Raw genomic sequence first — 19,966 nt, forward strand, 5'->3', positions numbered from 1 at the left:
TGAGAGATAGGACATTGCAGGTGACACATTGGGACACCACCAGACCCTTTACTGCTTTATCATACAGATGATGCACTTTACAGCAGGTTTATACGGAAACTAAACTCTACCAAGTCACAGAGTTCCCCAACTAGTCAAAGCTTTTATATAAAAATGATACCCCCTAGCACTGTTTAATAGTGTTTATATGCTGACCTTTTTAGTCTTTCTGAACAAACTCTCCGAGTCAGAGGTACAGTTATAAATTTTCAACCATGCGAGCGAAGACGGAGAAATATCTGCTTTGTGTTTCATCAGTCAGGTGACCTGAAATGACCTGTGTTGTTTTTCTTTAATTAGGTTGAAGAAAAGTAAGGAGGCTGATGAGGAAATGTTTGTTTACAGCTGCTGTAATATAAGTGATAAAAAAAAAAAAACGCACTTTGTCCCGGAACATTAATTACAAATAGAAAAAAAAAAAAAAAAAAGTATGACATGATCTTTAATGAGGAGAACAATTAATGATCGGAATATTGCTGCGGTAAAAGTGGAATAAATCATTTCATATGCCGTTAAAGGAAAATCTTTGTGGTGTTGACGATTCGTTTCAAGTGTGGCCACATCACACCCTACACCGCAAAGTGTTTTATTCCTTACATGGTGATTGGCGCAGAGAACTTGCTCTCCTGTTTTTGGAGTGTGAACAACAACCAACATTCTCTGTTGACACAGGAAGTATACAACTCGTAACCACAAGTCTCGACTTTCCGCATGCCGTCAATCTTCAAAGTATAATGCTTCGGTTTGCTTAATCTGACCACCGACTTTTCAAAAAAGATGATTTCACAGACTGTGCACTTCGTCTTTCTGTATCATCTGTCATGTGACCAACTTGTATCTTGCTGTGCTCAGTTCACTGGAAGATCAGAGATGTGCAAAGTAATTCCTCCCTTTACGTTGGCCTCATTCTGATGTAACCCCAATTACCAGAGGTGACAGGAAGTGGGCTGGAGCAGGTTACCGCTTGTTTTTGTTTTTCAGATTGGAGTGTTGAGAGGAGACTTGTTTTTTTAATATTATTATTATTATTATTATTTCACTTTTGCTTTAAGTTTCTGCACCTTAACTATGTAAATGCTGGGAATCTGATTAAAAGTAGGCATGTCATGTGTACATGTCAAGTTCGAGCACCCATAATCAAATATGATAAGAAAGCGAAACCTACAGAAAATGTCACATATTTCTGTACATTACTGGTTTTTGCATGATTTTGCCTATTAAAAAATGTACTTAGTAGCATTCTTTTTGGCGAGATTTACAGCTTCCATATGTTACTTATAGCCAGTTTACAGTCTTTTTGTTCTTGCTGTAGGATTTTCCCAGTGCTTCTTTGATGATTGATGTCCAAGTCTATGTGATGTTTGAGATATACCCACTCATTTTTTTTCCCTCCATAATGTTTGTTATTCATGTTCAGATATGCTTTGGATCACAATTTTGTTGGAATCTCTATTCTCTTTCCAGTTTCATTTTCTTGAAAACTGTTGGACACTGACTTTCAGTATTAGTTGTTCCTCCATTTATCTGTACAATATGTCCAGTACCACAAACAGTCACACATTTACAAAGCATAACAAAATTCCCCTTCATATGAGGTAATCATCTCTAGTCAGTTGATTTTCCAGATTTTTCTGCCAACTAATCTTTAAGAATTGTTCAGTCTGTGCTTTATCCTCCCCCAGCGGGTTGTTTCACAATGCCTCGGTGCTGGGTTGCATATTTTTGTGATGAGATTACTGCTAAGCGTCCTGTCTAAAGACATGCATGTTGCTTATTTTCTGCAAGCATGGCTGCACAGTGGACTGGTTTCTGCACATCTTTGATAGTGATGTGATGGATGAGTTTTGCATTTATGTCTAACCTGTCTATGAATAGTTTCCTTAATACATAAGTACAATTTCTATGTTTTTCAGACCCAACTTGACTTTAACAGTGTTCCTTACCTTTTTTTGGGGGATTATCCCTAACAATTTGATTAAGTTCAGACGACTTTTTAGTGTTACTTGTAACGAGGATGAGAGAAACGTAATTCCGATTCTCTATATGTATGCACTGTACATGTAGCAGAATTGACAATAAAGTTGACTTTGACTATCAGGAATCACTTGGATCAGCTGCTCAGGCCACAGTTTATATTTCCAAGAATTCAAATAGAGATTAATTATTAGAGGTGTTAAAAAAGTTTGCATATGGTGGTACAATGAAAACATAATTCTAACAGGACACGTTTAAATATAGTTTGCACTCTGATGGGTTTTATAAAACACAGTATGCTCTGTTTCTGTATTTATGAGTCATAAGTTTAGTGCATTGCTCATTTTCTTCCTAGCTGTTGTTGCTTGCAAGACACACTTTGGTAAACCAGTCTGTCTAGTTTCACTTGCTAAGGATTTTTGACTAAACAAACTTCTGTATTTTTTTTAATGCATATGTATTAAACAGCAATAGAAAAAAAAAAGATTATATTCAACCTCTCTTTATCTCTTGCTCTCTCACTCTCTCTCTCTCTCTCTCTCTCTCTCTCGCTGTTTCTCTTCCCTCTTCCTCTGCTCTGTGGTGTAAACACAGCAGCACCAGCTAACTCACATACATTCATCTGTCACACTGCAATGTTGTGCTGCTGCTTCTCTACTTTTTAATCTCTGTGAATTTTCCAAACCTACAAATGGCAACTCTTTTCTGGACAATCCTGGCGCTGTATCCGTTTGTGGCTCATTCTCAAAGTGGAGATGATGGTAAGAGATTTTTTTTTCTTTTTATATCAGTCAAATGCTGTGAGCAGATCATTCATTTATTATAAGGTACTTCATGTTCAAGTCAGGAGAAAGTTGAGTAAAGCATGCAATGTGAGCCTTATAATCTGTAAGGTTTTATGATCCAACAAAAGTGAACAAACATAACTATTTTTGCTGCTGGTATCATAGTTATTGGTTTCTTTCATAATTTTATTGGTTGGTAAATGGATCACATGAAAAACATGACACGAAACTATGTGTTAATATTTTTGCTTGTTTAATCTATTCGATTTCCTTAAAGAAATTGTCATACAACCTAATACTCTTCCTGTTACAGTACATGTTCAACTATGTTCTTCTATAAGCTTTCTTTTTTTGCATTATTAGTTAATTGGTTGTGCATTTTCTCAAGGATATTGCCATTTGTATTGTAATTCCTGATCTGTTTCATCCATATATCCTAATCCAGAAGAGCTCAATGACCCTGACTGCTGGTCATTGATGAACCTATCACAGTCCAGGATAATTTGTGTTCTGAATGAGGATGACCTCGAGATCTATGAGACATGTGCAAAACTTTGGTACGTTGCTGTTTCTGGAATTTCTGTTCATTTTATCTTGTAAAATTTCTAGCAAAAATTGATTTTGGTGCATCGTTTTTTTGTCTTGTCTATAGTCCTTTTTTATCCCATTACAACAATTCGGAGTGTATCAATGCAACTATGGAAGATAACAGGTTCACTTTTCAGCATGTGATACCTGTATTAAAGTACACCCTGCACTTGGACTTAAGAGAAGGGCAACACCAAACAAAAACGTTTCACGTTAAGGAAATTGGTATGTTTTTTTTTTTTTTTTGTCAACCCCTTTATTTGCTGATGTTTGAGTGACGGATGGACAGTAAAAGCATTTGTCTTATTTGTATTTTGCAGTTAAAATTCCAACCCCGCAGATTGAAAATGCTACATATATGCTCGATGAGGCTGTTATACACTTAAGATACATGCATGACTATGTCAAACACCCTGAGTTCCAAGTGGAATTCTGGGAAAACCATTCTTCTAATAAAGAGGTGCCCTCAGATTTCAGATTTTCATAACCTCATACAGCACATAAACATTTTATCAACATTTTACAATAACATGCTCTTTGTGACAGAAAATGAAAGTGAACTACCAACCAATCAGAATAGGAGGAGACAAGCTGAGGGACAATGACGTGTACAAGGTACGGGTCAGAGCTAAACCTGTGGACTTTTTCAATGGGAGCTGGACTGAATGGAGCACGGTGAAAAGTTTCAGAGTAAACCACACCAGACCGAACGGTGAGAGTCCTCTATGAGCACACTTTTCAGGTCAGGTGAAAGCAAAAGTTCACACCTGACTCCTAGTGACTTTTAATTTCAGTCTCGTACCAACAACATCAAAGGACACTTGTTCAATTGAGCATTAGAGCAAGCAATAAAACACTTGGGGGCATGCCGGTTTAGGAAAGGATGTCCTTTGTATTGTATCTTTATATAGAAGCATCAAAGTATGAGACTGAACAACCAAGATGATTTGTAATTATAGAAATTTAAGCAACATCATCTGGCCAATCAGAATCGAGAAATAAGCAGCACTGTGGTAAAAGGACAGGCTTTGTGACACACTACATGAGAAACTAGTCTGTGCTTGCATAATGCATGATAGTTACTATTGCTTTAACTATATTTCAAAACTTTCAAAGTAAACCAGTCTGTGTCTTTTTTAAGGGAAATAAAATGTCAGACTATATGACCATGGTTTATTCAAATGACTTGCAATGAAAGCTTTTTTTTTTTTTTTTTTTTTACATTTTTTTGACTCATTTACTGTACAGTATATCTGATGGAGCATCACAGCCCATTCAAACTATGTCATCATTTACATTTACATTTTGGCATTTGGTAGATGCCCTTATCCAGAAAGATTTACATAATTGAGTTAAAGGTTTCCATCAATATACATATCATTACACTAGTTAAACAGATATGTCTTTAGAAACTGTTTAAAGATTGCCAGTGACTCGCCTGTATGGAAATGTAGAGGAAATTAATTTAACCACCTGGGTACCAGAACAAAAACCAGTCTATATTCCCCGATCCCTGAGAGATGGTGGGAGGAGTGCTGGATGATCGGAGGGAATGTGGTGCACTATAGGGTGTAATAAGTGCATTGAGGTCAGTGGGAGCTGGGACTTTTTTTTTTTTTTTTTGGCTTTGTAGGCAGGCATCAACGTTTTGGAATTTTATGCAGGAAATTACAGGAAGACAATGAAGAATAGAAGCTTCATGTAAAGGTTCCAGGCTTCCAATAGATCTCAAAAAGAGCTTTCCATTTGGACTATATGTTTCTCTTTTTTTTGTCTAGTCCTTCACCATTACAATAAAGAGACAGTTTGAAATCACACATGGTTTAATTTTAAATTGAGATTACGATCTTAAATATTGTTATAAATTTGGTATCACAACTGGCGCAGACATCTTTCATATCCTCTAATCAGCCTCGCTTCCTCTAAGTAGTAATATATGTTTCCCCTTAGCCTATTCTCCTTGTCATATTTTTAAGATCTGAAGATTTCTAAACTTTTAAAACTTTTCCATCCTCCATTTGCAGAATCTTCTCCAGTTCTGTACATCCTTCTTTGCTTAACCCCTATTGTGTTGGTTGTCATCATGTTTCCGATCCTACGATGGAAGAAAGAGTCAGTGCATTTTCAACACAAACATGTGACATTCCAACCATGTATATAGTGTTTCATTGACTCGGGTTTGTTCACATTTTGCCTCTTCTAGGATACAGGCCTACATTTTCCCAGATGTTCCAAACCCAAAGGCCACTCTCGCTCAAATCCACAGACAAAAGGAGGTAAGCTGGATCAGTTCATCTAAAGGAATGTATACATTAATGATTTGAAAAAAAAGGTAAATTAGATAGATAGATAGATGAAATAAATAAATAAATAAATAAATAAATAAATAAATATTTTGTTACAGCACTTACCAGTGAGTTTCAGCCCTGAAATCTTCAAAGATATCAACATTTATCCAGTGGTTTACAATGAGGAGAAGCAGTTCACCACTGGGTTTGGTGAAGACAAGGGTGACACAACAGAATCCTACAATGATGAGGTTGCAGCTTTGAAACGTTCTTGTCCCACTTTAATCAATGAGAAGCAATATAAAGATGACCAAAGTCTGGATTTGGAGACATCCCAGATGACCGTTAGGCTGCTGGATGAAAGTGCATCTACTGAGGATGTACGCAATGACCCCGAATGCCAAAGTGTGGCAGCTCTACAAAGACATTCTAAAGACGAGACATACGTCACCATGTCGAGCCTTTATAAAACCCAGTGAAAAAGTGGGAAAAAAATTTCACGACAGGTAAATCTCTCATCTGTAGCTGCTCAATTAATTAGGCTGCTTTAGCCACATGGTAGACCTCAGTTAGAAATCCTTGACCAGAACCGGATTACCAAATGGCTAATCGAAACAAAGATATGGTTATTATACATGACTGACAGGTCTTGTAATCACGTATATTATAGCTGACATCCTACATAAATAGGAAACATGGCAACAGTGTGTAGGCAGCTGTGCAACAGGCTCAGTCAATCCAGTATTTCTCGCTGCTAGAATTCTCTGAATGTTAAACAAAAAAAAACAAAAAAAACTCGAACTCCAAATGCTTAACAGTGTTGTGGTATGATTTCTTTCACCGTACGTGCCAGAGCAAGCCTTTGTGCCTACTAATATGAGTCATCAAATTAATGCACCTCCGAGATATGAGTGGGTGGATTTGCGAAGCTATGAGAAGAGTCGATGCTGATTCTTGTAAAACCACTAGTGCTGTAAGCTTAGCCTTTGCAAATGCTCTTTACTGTGTAGCTTAGTAACCTATAAACATACTGAAGTGATAGCACTACTAGAGAAGCTATTAGTTATTTGTAATCAAGTAATTAATTCAATTAGTAAATGCTGCAGCTACACCAAGTGCTACATTTCATTTTGTTGACGTATAAAAATAATTTGTCCACTGACATATGACAAATGACCTAAAGAGATATCTGTTTCTTAGGCATTTGGGTTAACTGCCACCCCTGCTAAAAAAGAAAAGAAAAAGAAAAATGGTAATTCTAGTTAGTAACCTAGTAACCCAGTGTAAGAATATATCTAATGCTAAAAACGGCAAAGCACTTTTGTAAGTCGCTCTGGGATAACTGTTAGTCCTTTACTTCACATGACTGCTAACATCATTTAGTAAAGGACTCAAAGATGTTCCTGACTGCTAACATGACCTGTTTACATGCATTTACATGCTAACATCAACAATGTAGCTTCAATTATGTAATTTCAAATAAGTCATGCTACTTTTGCCGTTCATTGTTTTCAGCGCAGCTACTTTGCTTAAGCTAACTGCATTTTTTTTAAGTAGACTGCTCAGCATTTGCTATTAAGTATTATTCCAATTAACTGGGTGATTATTTGTAATCAAAACATTTTAAACGTATGTGTATCATAGCTTCCTCGTAGCCAAACTCTTACATTGTGTGCCTCGTAGTTTCTCCTCATTGTTTCTGTTTATTAGCATCAGTATAACTATTGATAAATGTCTTAAGACAGGAAGAAGTTAAGTCAAAGACTAATACAACATGATCCTCATATGAGGATCTTACAAGGATATAGACACAATGAAGTAGATTTTGAAGAAGAAATTGCTTAGTCATCTGTCATATGAGAGCAGTGGTGTCTAGAGAGGTTAAAAAGTTAAAACATGAAATGTGACACACACACACACACGCAGGGAAGACTATTAATTCAGAGAATAAGGGACCGGTTTAAGAACATTTTTACACTCTCTCTACAAGTTGTCTTTCCCCTGGGGAAATCCAAGCACCATCTTAAAGGCCTTCCATCACTCTATTAGCACAGATGGAGCGAGTTATTGACTCACCACATGGTGTATGCAGACTTCAGGGGTAGGAAAGGTTCTCAATACAGGAAGTTTAATGTGGGCGCTTGTTTTAATATTCAACCTGGGCTAAGCCCTATCTAGAAGTCACTTGTTACCTACCAGAATATATTTCCGATGTATTTCTCTTCAGTGCATGTCAATTTCATGGAACTATATAACGTGCATGTACAACATATGCCCATGAAACATCACTGTAATGCATCAGCTCAGCTGTGGTTTGGATTTGCTCATTGAATGTTTTGTAGATTTGCACGAAACCATTGGCTTTTCTGAAAGAAGAAGTGAAATGCTGAAACCACTTAATAATCATAATCACAGTATGGCACGAAGTTAGCTGTTAGCATTTTTGGAGTTCGGGCCTTTACAAATGTAGGTACTTGTTTAATCATCACTGCTGATGACATATACAGTAATACAGCTGCTAGCCTTAGTCACTGTTACAGTAATCACTGCCGATGCCAGTCTGGTACACAGTATTTCTTTTTGCTTTTTGTTTTTGTACTTGTGTATGGTTTATTTCAGTAAATCAGAGGGAATGTACTTTCACACAGCTGCACTGACAGCGAAGGTTTTTAAAAGCATTACTTTTTTTATACAAATATTAAGGATCATGTATTCCTATGATTTATAAATAACTTGTAACTGTCTTACAATGTACAATCTTAAAATGGAACTCATTTATTAATCTATGAGTAAAGCTGTGTGTAAATGCTATCCATAACCCAGCTTAATGTATTTGCATAAACACCAATTATTTTTTTGACCACACATTTTCAAGGTAGAGCTGATTTGCATTTACAGTTTCCTCCACAAAACTTCTGTGAAGGTAAAGCTGAAAATGACCAAAAACAATCAGAACAGTAAAAGGTCTACGCTTCAGTGTGGCGCACGTCATTGCAACGCATCGTCTACTACAGATATACCGGATTTTTGTAAATAGAATATTTCTTGTGCCGTCTTCAAATGATTTATGTACAAATCTATACATAGCCAGTTTGATGATTGATGCCCATTAAGTCCTGCCTACTGTAAAGTGGATGATTTAAATATACAGTATTCTTAGATTTTATTCCTAATCACTGCTTTATTACTTGTAACATCACATTTAACTGAATTCCATCTCTCACAAGCCCTTACTGGTAATTGTTTTATTAAAACAAGGCATTTACAGTGTATAGTACATTTCAATAATTACTTGTACTACTGGCTTTTTTTAAAGATTTTGCACAACATAACCAGATATTAAAAGACATTCTAAACCCTAAGACTTGTCACAATTTCTTAAGAATATTGAATGGGAAAGTTAAGTAATATGCAGACCCCTCTGCTGTTTAAGGGAATTGAAATAACCTCCTTTTCCACAAATCACCTCTTCCTCTTTATTGAAACTACATATGTCCGGTGAGTTAATAAGAAAATGATGAGCTAAGCTGTGGCTTGGGGGTGGAGTTATACTCTGTCCAGGAAAAAAAAAATTAACTGTAGCCCGAAACAAACCTGATTCATTACATGACTGTGAAAAGTGAAAACTGTAAGTCTTATATTTTGTGGTATTTTTTTTTAAGGATGAAACCAATAGAAGCTGTCCTAAAAGTCAGATCAATAAAATTAAGAAACGTACATGCACTTCATTGTGAATTTATTATTTACAAGGCATCCTTAGAGGCTGCATTACGTTTTTCAAATATATTGCATAAAATATTCTTATCGACACTTGACTTTTCAGGCCTGCTGTAGATTTAGGAATACTTTTTTTACAAAAATGGTGTCTTTTCAAGAAAAGGAAAATATTATCCTTATCTGGATGGGAGCAAGTGTTTAAAAGTTTGGTATTCTGCTCCAGTCACCATGCTGGGAAGTGTTATAAAAGAGTGCCAGGATTCTACAGTTCTAAAAAAAGTAAAAATTCTAATGCTGTAGATCAGCAAAGTGGTGCAGCAAGTAGGGTTGCTGCTTTACAGCTCCGTGATTTGATCCTGAGCATAGGTTATTGCTTTTCACAGGTTCTTCACCACATGGTTTCCTCTGGGTACTCTGGTTTCCTTTCATGACAAGAAAAAAATAGCCAGTAGACCGATTGTTTTTTCTGTTAATAGCAGCGAGTGTAAAAGAATGTGTGAATGGGTGGTATTGCACTGGGGTAGAGAGAGAATTGGGTCAAACTTTTTTTAAAACAATTTTTATTTCAACTTTGGATGACCTGTCCATTAAACCATCTGTCTCTACACCCACTTCTTTTTCCGTGAACAGTGTGCAACCATCTTTACAGGGGCGTACTAATTAGGGGAGCAAAAAAAAAAAAAAGCAAATGCTTAAAAGAGAAATAATCAAAGGTCAAAATCTTCACGCTTAACAAATATCAACTGGCCGTTTTACACAATCAGTGCTTCATAAAAATAAAAAAAGACATCACAGTGGAACATTTAGACATTATAAATTAGTAAGTAAAAAGTAAATACAATTATAAAACCATCATAGCCTCCATGATGTCTTCATCATCAAAATAAAATAAACATCGCTGTCGATGGACGCACTCACTCCACTGTAGTAGTTCACAAACTCCTCTTTCGTGACCTGTAGACAGAAAAGTGGATAAACTTATTTCCACCAAACCAATTTCCCCTAATGTGACTGCATCTTTCTTGATTCTAAAGATAAAAATGTTTCCATCACCCATGTTACAGCACAGTGGAATGAAAAGATGAAGGAAAAGATAAATACTGCCCAACCCAGAGAAAAACACATCAACGTCAATGTTTGTTCATACGAACGATGGATTATTTCTGCTTCTTGCGTTCTTCTAAAAGTATATTTCTCATTTCAGGACCCAAGCAGGTGTGAATGTCAAATAAGCCAATAGTTAAATAGATACAGAGAGGCTCAGTGTAGCAGGTTTGCCACATCACCTGCCCTTTCCAGATAACAGAGATAGTGAGACGAACACTGTTAACACCCCTGCTTGCCTGCACTGAGAAATACTGTTACTGTTTTGTGTCGAAATAAACCCAGGAAAGTGGATCCAGTGCAAGTAAGGAAAGATGTTCAAAGCATTTTCATTTCTGAAATCCATCAAACAAATGCTAAGCTGGAAGAAAAGATCTGCAAGCACTGAGAAGGAAAGACCAATATCCTGATTTAATCAAAACATCAACAGACTGCTTTTAGCCTTTAATTAAAGCTAAGGAAAAAACGCCAAACATTCTCACAGAAATTCTCAGGTTGGTTCACATTAGTTCCCAGGTTGGTTATTATTATATTCAGGTTATTCATATATTTAAGAATGTGAAGTCAAAATCCTTTCAGAAGTCATGTTAATAGTTAAAAGTTAATGTCAATACAAGTAGCTTTCACAGAGAAATTCTGTCAGGTAAATATTTTACCAAGCTGGATAGTATGAGCATTTAATATTATGAATATTTACTATTGAGTTTTCCACAAGGACGTTTTTTTTTTTTTTTTTTCTTTTTCTGAAAGCATATCAGCTCATCTTAGCAAGCTGCCTAATGTTAGCTTTTAGGACTAGGAATATTCATTATATTGCCAATGATATGACTTTGAATTCTCTTAGTAGCACTGTTAGCTTATATATAGATTATATTTATGTTATATTTATGATATAACTAATATAACCCTCTCAGAAACTTTCCAAGCCATTTCCACATGTTTTCATCATCAAAGAATTTCCTGGGAGGCCAGCGTTCCAGATGTAAAGCAGGCTGACCGATTATGGCTCCAGCATGCTGAGAAAACTTTTTGGCTTGATGGAATACAAGCACTAGTGAAACGCTGGAAGAAGTGTTTAAGTGTAACGAGGTATTATATAGAGAATTTAAGGTAGGGGTTTCACTCGCATAACTGTGTTCTCTTATTTTTCACTATCAAAAGTTCCAGTCTAACTTGAACCCTCTATTATATAACTCTCTCAGAAACTTTGTCAGGTCACATTATCATGCTGGTCAGCACCAGATTTCAAGAATATGAATATTTAGCTTATATAGCACATGACCTCATATTATCTAAGATTTTTATTCATGAACACAAAAACATGCCATTAGTGGTTGATAATCTGCAGATAAACTCTAATAAACCACACACACCCACACTCGCAAAAGGTGTTACAGGACTGAGTTAGTTTTGATTGAATCAGGACAGGTACATAATCAATCTTTTGTCCATGTTATGATTGGTTCTGGTTCACTGTTTTCTTTTTCAAAAAAAACAAAAAGAAGCTCCATCTGGTAGCACTTTACCCTGAGACAAACTTTCGAAGACACTAAAGTTTCCAGGCATTTTTCATCATGACAATAAAGTAGATGTCACTGTCAATGGATGCACTCACACCAGAGTAGTAATTTATAAACTCTTCTTTAGTGACCTGATGCACAGAACAGGGTGAAATTAGCAACCATCTTTACGGAAACTGATTCGTTCTGTTTAATATTCCATACAGTAAAATCAATAGTGAGAGAAACAGTAATAGTGTGAACCTGCCTTTTAATAATATCCATCCACGTTTATAATCAAGACTGACGAATACATTGCTAATACCTTTCGATGTGTGATACAATACATATGATATATATGATACACTATGCAGAAACCTTGCACCTTTTTCTGTAGTGTTCGCCTACCTGTCCATCCTTATCATCAGGAGAATCGAAGCTGTCCAAAAATTTGCGGAAGATCTGCTCTTCTGTCCATTCCCCGTTCTGATATTTGGGGTGATGTTTTACATTATACACTCCTCTCAGATCTTCAACAGTGATCACACCATCACCAGTCCTGTCCAGCTTTCTGAACGCCTGCATGATCACTTCCTTTCTAGCGTTGGACATCGGTGGCTGTGAACACAAACCTGCGTAAACATAACTGAAAATGCCAGTATCAGAGCAAATCAAACCACGAACTGTGCTCTGTGCAAGATGTGAAACATCTTGTAACATTGCATCTTGACATGTAACATTAAAGTACATACAGTAAGAAGCTGACTTAAGCAAACCGAGCACTATCAGATAGTCTGCTCGCTTAGATAAGCACAGAATTGCACAAACAAAAGATTTGTGAGAGTTTAATTGAGAGTGTAAAGCGGTCGCCAAATTATTAAAACAGCATAAGCCCTGTATTATAGCTCTGCCTCAGCCCTCCCATCAATTGAAGAGTTAAAAAACCTAGTGGAAAAACAGACTGTGATAGGGGATTTAGCTTCTGGTGCCATGACTTGGGTCATCTCCAGACCTAAACCCAATAGGAAACTGTTGTACAATGGTGAACAAGGCAGTAGGAGTCAAGAAGCTATCTTCTCTACATGATCTTCAGGAAGCAATTAAGCAGGCATGGATTAATCGCTATGGATTAATACTGATACAGAATACTTATACTGCAGGTGTCTTTTTGACTCTTTAATTTCCAACAGAATCGAGCAAGGTTTAAAAAATAAAGGACTTTATACTAAATATTAATTGTTGGGGAGAAACTTCACACCTTATTTTTCTGAATGGTATTATTGTATAAAACAAATTAGAATGTCAGTAAAACTTTGAATTGCACTTTTTGTTCCAATACTTTTGGCCACCAATGCAGCAAAACAGTGCTGTATAAGAGCATTTCATTTCTACAAAGACTGAGACACATATGCTTCCTTCCCCTTAGTTTACAACCTTCTACACTTTGTCCTAGTTTGCACTTTGCTTATCAACAATACTTTAGTACTGTATCTATGCTCCCAGGTCAGCCAGTTGTGCACTTTGCATAATAGAAATCGATGCATACAAAACATGAAAATTATACACTATAACAGTCTACACAAATCTATTCTTGTGGTTACCCTGAGAGTGAGGAGAAACTCATCAAAGTCTATCTGTCCGCTTCCATCCTTGTCAAATTGCTGAAACAGTGCCATGGCCTCATCTTTCTCCATGACAACTCCATAGTCATTCAGACCCTTTATGAACTCCTTCAGGTCCAGTGTTCTGTTGTTGTCGTCATCCATAATCCGAAAAGCTCTTAATATGTGTAAAAAAAAAAAAAAAGGGGGGGGGGGGTTAACAGTGTTGGCATTTGAATTTTGCTTTTGTATGTTTGTTAATCTGTTTATTTAAAGCATTCTGACTTTTTTTTTTAAATGGCCCAAAATGAAAAAAGTCCTAAATGATTTTAAAAAAAAAAAATGAATAAACACCTACACGTACAGATCAAGATAAAGATTTAGTGAATATGCAAATTGAAAAAAAAATGCACCCACTTTATTTCCTTTATTACATAGATAAGCTCTTTGTATGTTGCTCAGTAATAACCTAAACACATTTTCCAGTGAGATCTTTAGCTCCTGTGCTCCAAAAAAAAAAAAAAAAAAAAAACAGAACTGTTGCTGTAACCATTCAAATATATATATATAACATTTATTCATTCTTAAATTCTTCTTAAGTCCACACTTTATTCTGGTCAGAGATGTGCTGGACAAGAGCTTATATTGTACATAATGTGAGAACGTGCCAGGAATTTGATATCAGTCAATGCATTTAAACGTTTACCTATGATCCATGATATTCTAGTTCTCCCTGCGCACTAAACAGGTGAAATAACTAATTGTCTGCTGAAGAGTTGTGTTAATTTTGTGTTTTTTGAAGTTGTGGTGTCCATCTCTGAAGTCTTACAGGGAATTGGGAACTTTTGCGGCACTTTTGAGTACTGCAGAGGTTCTTTTGACTCTATGCCCAGCACTTTTGTCTCAGTGCTTCTGGCCATATACTGTACTGCCTGGCCAAAAAAATGGTCACACTTCAAGATGTCGTTTAGTCACCTTAGGCTCTGATTACAGCACACAAATGTGGTGGCCAATTCTTGTGTCAAAAAGATTCCTCATGCTCCCAGAACCTTTCAGTCTTTCACAGTCCTTGACTATGGCCATGCTATCGGGAAGGTCACTAGAGGTCACTTAATCCATTCAGATCATTGGCTGACTTTGACCTGACCAACTAAAGCAAACCCCAGATCATAACACTGCCTCCAGAAGTACAGAGGTAGTGTATAAGGGCCACTATGCATTGCTTCATGAACTTCCATTCTTATCCTGATGAGCCCATCACTCTGGAATAGGGTCAATCTGAACTCATCAGAGCACATGACCTTTTTTCTATTGCAAGTGCAAACCTTGTTCTCCCTAGCAAACTGAATCCTTTTATTCTGATTAGTCTCACCAACAAGTAGGTTTCTGAAGAAACACAGCTGTGTAGTCAGAATCCTATAAGTTCATCACATTCTGTGAATGAAAATGCTCTTGCCTTCACTATTAAGTATAGCTACAGGTTTTACTGTAGATTCTTTTCCTATGCAAAGAAATAGAACAGATAGACACGATCACATGTATTTATGGTTGCTTTCGGTTGTTCCTATGATTAATAATAATAATAATAATAATAATAATGTGCAATGTCCTTCCCATATTCTGGTAGTGGTACAATGTTCACGTTATAAAAGTTAAAATAACTTTAGTTTTACTTGACACTTGAAAATTTGGAAAGTTTCTATGTTTAAAAAAAAAAAAAACAAGCAAACAAATCAACCCCTGATTTTGGGGAAGGATGGACAAGTTTTTTTGTTTATTTTGCTGATGTGATTGGACAGCTGTGTGTATGTGTGTGTGAGTGTGTGTGTGTGTGTGTGTGTGTGTGTCTGATCTCCTTTCATATATGTGTTCACCTGCCGAGGCCTTTAATTCCTGATGATCCCCGGGCTAAACACTGCAGCCGCAGCCGGTCCACAGGGTCCGAGCACTCCTTCAGCTGCTTCTTAGCGTTTATCGCCATCTCGCGGTCATGCCGAGAAGTTCCCGCCATTATTCTGTCTGAAATGGAGATTTACACCAACTACTAGTACTGTGAGTACTGACACACACTACTAAACACCTCTCTCTCTCTCAAAGGTGCTTTATTGGCATGACTAATAAAGACATTTGTATTGCCAAAGCACAGAAATAGGTAAAAAAAAAATTTACAGGAATAATGTAATTTTATTCTAATTAAAATAAAAATCCTTTTTTTATTTAAAATAAAAGAAAAAAAAGAAAAGAAAAAGAAGAAAGTAATAAATAAAACATATATATATATATATATATATATAAAACATTATATATATTTAAAACATTATATATATATATATATATATATATATATATATATATATATATAAAAACATATGAGGCTTGGTGTAATAAACTAGGCGCAATTACATTTTGCATGACATCTAAAGATAAAAAAAATAGGAGAAAAGAGCAAACATAACATGTACGATAAAAAAATAAAAATAAAAGAAATAATGTTATGTAATTATTGTGCTTTAATTAAAAGAGAAGCCCTTTAACAAAAAATATATATATATATTTTTTTAGTGTTTAACAAGAAAACTGTTATTCAAATGAGTAAATGCCAGTTATATACTAGGAGCTGATCATAATTGGAGTAAATTCCTCTTCAGTACCCTTCTCATTAGGTATTGAATGAACATGCATATGTTAAACACGGATTTGTGTTACTGAAAATCCAACAGAATGACCGAGGGGGCAAAAGGGTTTAAACACAGTCTGGTTTAACGTGTCTCTGTGAAGTGGGCGGAGCTTAAACCGTAATCAAAGATAAAGTAGAGGACAAAAACTGTCAAATAAACACTGCTGTATGGTATTTATATTACTGTAGGTTAGCTATAAGCTAATGCCTTCAGTCTTTTATGAAGTTTATTTAAAAACCTACCTGAAATGACTAAATGTGTTATTTTGACATGTATTGTCTTGCTTAAAATCTAAGTCATAAAGTGTCTGTTAAACGAAATGTTGTTTCTAAGTATACTGCCACTGCCATGAGAGATTAACCCAGTGTTTACTCTGCTGCCTAACAAACACGGAAGATAGTCATCAGTAGTATTGTTCATCCCCCCCCCCTCCCCCTCCTCATTATCAACTCGGATCAGAAGCACTTGGCTGGAATAAATTAAACAGCGAACATCATGACCACAAACTTCTAAACGTTTTCTACATTCCCAAACTGTAAGAAATAAAAAGAAACTCGCGGTGAAAGTGGTGGTTAATATGTTGGTTACTCACCTGCTGCTGCGTTCTGCGTCTCACTGTTGCCATGGAGAATAAACATAATCCTCGACCACTTCCGGGACGAACCATTTTGTTGTTCGGGGGAGTCTCCTATAGCCGGCGCAGGGATTTTAATCTCAAACGCACCTTAAATTTACCCAAATAATAATAGTAATGTTGTAAAGCTCTACGTTTTACTGTTAAAAGCACAGTGTAGTCTCACATGACTGCATCTTTCTTATGCATTTTATCTCTCTGAATTTTCTTTTTTTTTTAAGAATTAAAAAACACAGCTGTGAGATTTTATTTGAGTTTTTATTGGCAATTTCAATATACCGTAGTGTATCACTAGTGAAGAACATTGAGGACCAACACCAGGAAACATATCACAACAATCCAGCATCAGAAGTCGGACGAGTTGTCTTTGATTCACATTGCACACTAAATCAAACACTGACATGATCATGGTCTTACTGATTCTGTAAGAAACCAATAACTAACTTCAGAAATATACAGTGAGATAAATTATTAACAGAGTTAAATGAGTGGTAGAGTGAAGAACAGTTCAACTTCAACCAAAGCAGGATAATTTCTTAAAACCATTTTCCTGTATTATTATCTTTAGAACTTCCAGGTTTTTTTTGTACAATTTTGCTTCCAATTTTTATAAAAGCAACAGGAACCTAAAGGAAATACCAAATTTAACCAAAACCAAAAATAAATTAAATAATAATAATTTATAAAGTTACTGTAACAGAAAGCGACAAGTTATTTGTGATGCCTGTCTCATGTGGACATGCAGTAAAACAGGAAAGACACATCTTTACACATTTAATAAAATGTAAAACAGTACTGTGCAAAAGTATTGAGCCACCACTCATTTCTTCATATTTTGCTTCCAAAAGATCTAGGCCTAATGTATCCTCGAGGAGTTCTTCAGCCTTTCTATAAAACTTTCCTGGCTCTTATTTTTGGCTGCCATTTTAAGTCCAGTCCCTGGACCTGACCAGTTTCAGAGAAATGGTTGCTGTTTGTTAAGCCACACAGTGACCTATAAATCATTCAAGCACAAAAAAAAAAAACCAGTGAATGAAACCAGTGATCAGCTGGAACAGATAGGTGGAGAAATGAGGTTGCTGTGGGGGTCTTATCTAAACAACCAATTTTTGAATTGTATCTTTGGGTACTTTGTAACCTGTGGCATTAAAAAATTGTTTCCATACCTTTAATTTTATCGGCATAATTTATTAAAATAAAGAAATGAGGAGTGGCTTCGAGACTTTCGTGCTGTATTGTACATTACAGGATAATATCAGACTTTTATCCCCATCACTGAAAAGCTGCTTGAGGTTTGATGAACATTTTGGGTAAAAGAATGCTATTACTTAGCCATAATGTTGGCTTTTGTGTTTCAGATCAAGTGCAAAACTCAACACATCTAAACTTCTCACTTACATTCGATTAAGGGGAAAATGAAGTAAATCTGTATTTTCAGTAAACTATTCCTTTAACAAATGAAACAAAATAGACATTCAGTAAATTCAGTGATAACATATTAGACTTCATTATTCTTGTTTTGAATTTGTATTTACATATAAACCTTAAAAAGTTGCCCTAAGTCCTTGCTGAAAGATTCACGCCAATACAGGTGAATATTTACATTGAATGAAACTGAGGTAATATTCTGTAATCTTCTGTAACCTCATGCTGGCTGTCATTAATGACTGAGCCTTGGAAAAATAATAATTATTATAAGAAATGATCTAAAGAATCCCATTATCTTTACACATTTCACACGTGACGCTGAAAACGATGCCGCTGATCATTAATTATTATGTATCGGGTATTATTAAAAAAAGAAAAATTATTTTTCTCATGACACAATTATATAGAAAATAAGGTCACTTTATCGGTGTTCTGACCAAACAAGCAATATACAGTATCTCAATTAAATATATACATCTAATTCATATTAAAAGGAAAAAAATATGACAAACACTGACATTAAATACCATCATTATTCTCTCAAACAGCATGTCTGTCCTATTTTAAGTGACAACAGAAAAAAGAAACCATAGTAGTGCATGCTTCTCATTTTAACTTGCACCTGGCAAAGTTAATTTTCACCGTGACCACAAGCCCATCTGCACGGTGCACAAAAATAAATAAAGATATATTTACTTTACAAGACAGTTGATCAGAATAAATATCTAATTTAGTCATGGTGTGTGCATGTGTACACAGCAAGCTAGGCTTTCAACAAAACTTTTAAAGTATATTTAATATTAAAAGAAGAATACATACTAAATTAAACTCCCGAAAAGATCAACTGTCAGCCTTTTCCCATGTGAGATAACTACAAACTTTATTCCAGTTTATTTACTCCTGAAATCTTTTAACCAGAGAACTTAAACACTATACAACATTAATCAGCCATAGCATTAAAAAGCAAAACCACTGAGCCCAATATTGTGCAGGTTCCCCTTGTGGAATGACTCCACAATACCTCTGGGGGTGTAACGTGGTGTCTGGCACTGGGATGTTAGCAGTGAGGTGCTATGGTTTGTGGGATTGGACCCGTTTGTCCGATGCATTTCCTGGATGCACGATCGGATTGCGATCTCGGGAATTTGGAGTTGTTCTGATACCTTTTAATTTCTGACAGCATTGTCTTTTTTGCAGCAATTTGTGCTGGCTTTTCCTTAGGATCTGACCCCACAGGCTATTCTTTAGACCCTGTGGCTGTTAATGGGACCTGGATGCCCAAGATCTTGTCCCCAGCTTATTGGTGATAATTGATGATCAATGTTCAACATTCAATTCACCAGATGGTAGTGTTAATGTTATGGCTGATCATGTATATATAGAGTCAGACAAAAATAATTGTATACACACTTCAGAAAAAAAGTGTATGATGTATATTATATTTATATAATGTAATAATATTATCATATTATTATCATAACATGATATATACATAAGTATAGCAATGCATTTTGCTAAGTTTTTCCTTTCCTGAAGTGTTTATAAATTTCTTGGGCTGACTGTATTTTTATAACATGGCAAAATCTACATCTGGATCTAAGCACAGATCCATGATTTGAGACGTTTGTTGA

General features: G+C 35.8%; 2 protein-coding genes across 4 annotated transcripts; one reads left to right on the forward strand and one right to left on the reverse strand.

The window, feature by feature from the left end:
- Positions 1–2,553: 2,553 nt before the first annotated feature.
- On the forward strand, positions 2,554–9,036 carry il7r (interleukin 7 receptor). Its single transcript, XM_053478275.1, has 8 exons — positions 2,554–2,774; positions 3,244–3,355; positions 3,451–3,611; positions 3,707–3,846; positions 3,933–4,098; positions 5,411–5,498; positions 5,590–5,662; positions 5,791–9,036. Exons 1-8 carry the CDS (start codon positions 2,705–2,707, stop codon positions 6,151–6,153), a joined length of 1,173 nt encoding a protein of 390 aa, XP_053334250.1. The 5' UTR covers positions 2,554–2,704; the 3' UTR covers positions 6,154–9,036.
- Positions 9,037–9,483: 447 nt separating this feature from the next.
- Positions 9,484–16,903, reverse strand: capslb (calcyphosine-like b). Of its 3 annotated transcripts, none has more exons than XM_053478279.1 (6): positions 16,866–16,903; positions 15,470–15,614; positions 13,596–13,773; positions 12,403–12,612; positions 10,310–10,345; positions 9,484–10,047 (listed from the first exon to the last, which is right to left on the reverse strand). In XM_053478279.1, exons 2-6 carry the CDS (start codon positions 15,604–15,606, stop codon positions 9,994–9,996), a joined length of 615 nt encoding a protein of 204 aa, XP_053334254.1. In that variant the 5' UTR covers positions 15,607–15,614; positions 16,866–16,903; the 3' UTR covers positions 9,484–9,993. The 3 variants fall into 3 exon arrangements, with proteins under 3 accessions (XP_053334254.1, XP_053334252.1, XP_053334253.1); XM_053478278.1 differs by lacking the exon at positions 9,484–10,047 and adding an exon at positions 12,022–12,146 and having other exon boundaries at positions 10,230–10,345; XM_053478277.1 differs by having other exon boundaries at positions 9,484–10,345.
- Between the last annotated feature and the right edge of the window lie 3,063 nt (positions 16,904–19,966).

This window comes from Clarias gariepinus, chromosome 19 (genome assembly GCF_024256425.1).
Source record: "Clarias gariepinus isolate MV-2021 ecotype Netherlands chromosome 19, CGAR_prim_01v2, whole genome shotgun sequence".
Taxonomy (NCBI): Eukaryota; Metazoa; Chordata; class Actinopteri; order Siluriformes; family Clariidae; genus Clarias; species Clarias gariepinus.

Coding starts and splice junctions, on each gene's coding strand:
- il7r (XM_053478275.1), top strand. CDS start 2,705: ATGGCAACTCTTTTCTGGACAATCCTGGCGCTGTATCCGTTTGTGGCT. Junction 3,612..3,706: donor GTTTCACGTTAAGGAAATTG/GTATGTTTTTTT, acceptor TGTATTTTGCAG/TTAAAATTCCAACCCCGCAG. Junction 3,847..3,932: donor ACCATTCTTCTAATAAAGAG/GTGCCCTCAGAT, acceptor TCTTTGTGACAG/AAAATGAAAGTGAACTACCA.
- capslb (XM_053478277.1), bottom strand. CDS start 15,606: ATGGCGGGAACTTCTCGGCATGACCGCGAGATGGCGATAAACGCTAAG. Junction 12,613..13,595: donor AGTTTCTCCTCACTCTCAGG/GTAACCACAAGA, acceptor TTGTGTTCACAG/CCACCGATGTCCAACGCTAG. Junction 10,346..12,402: donor CTGATGATAAGGATGGACAG/GTAGGCGAACAC, acceptor TTCTGTCTACAG/GTCACGAAAGAGGAGTTTGT.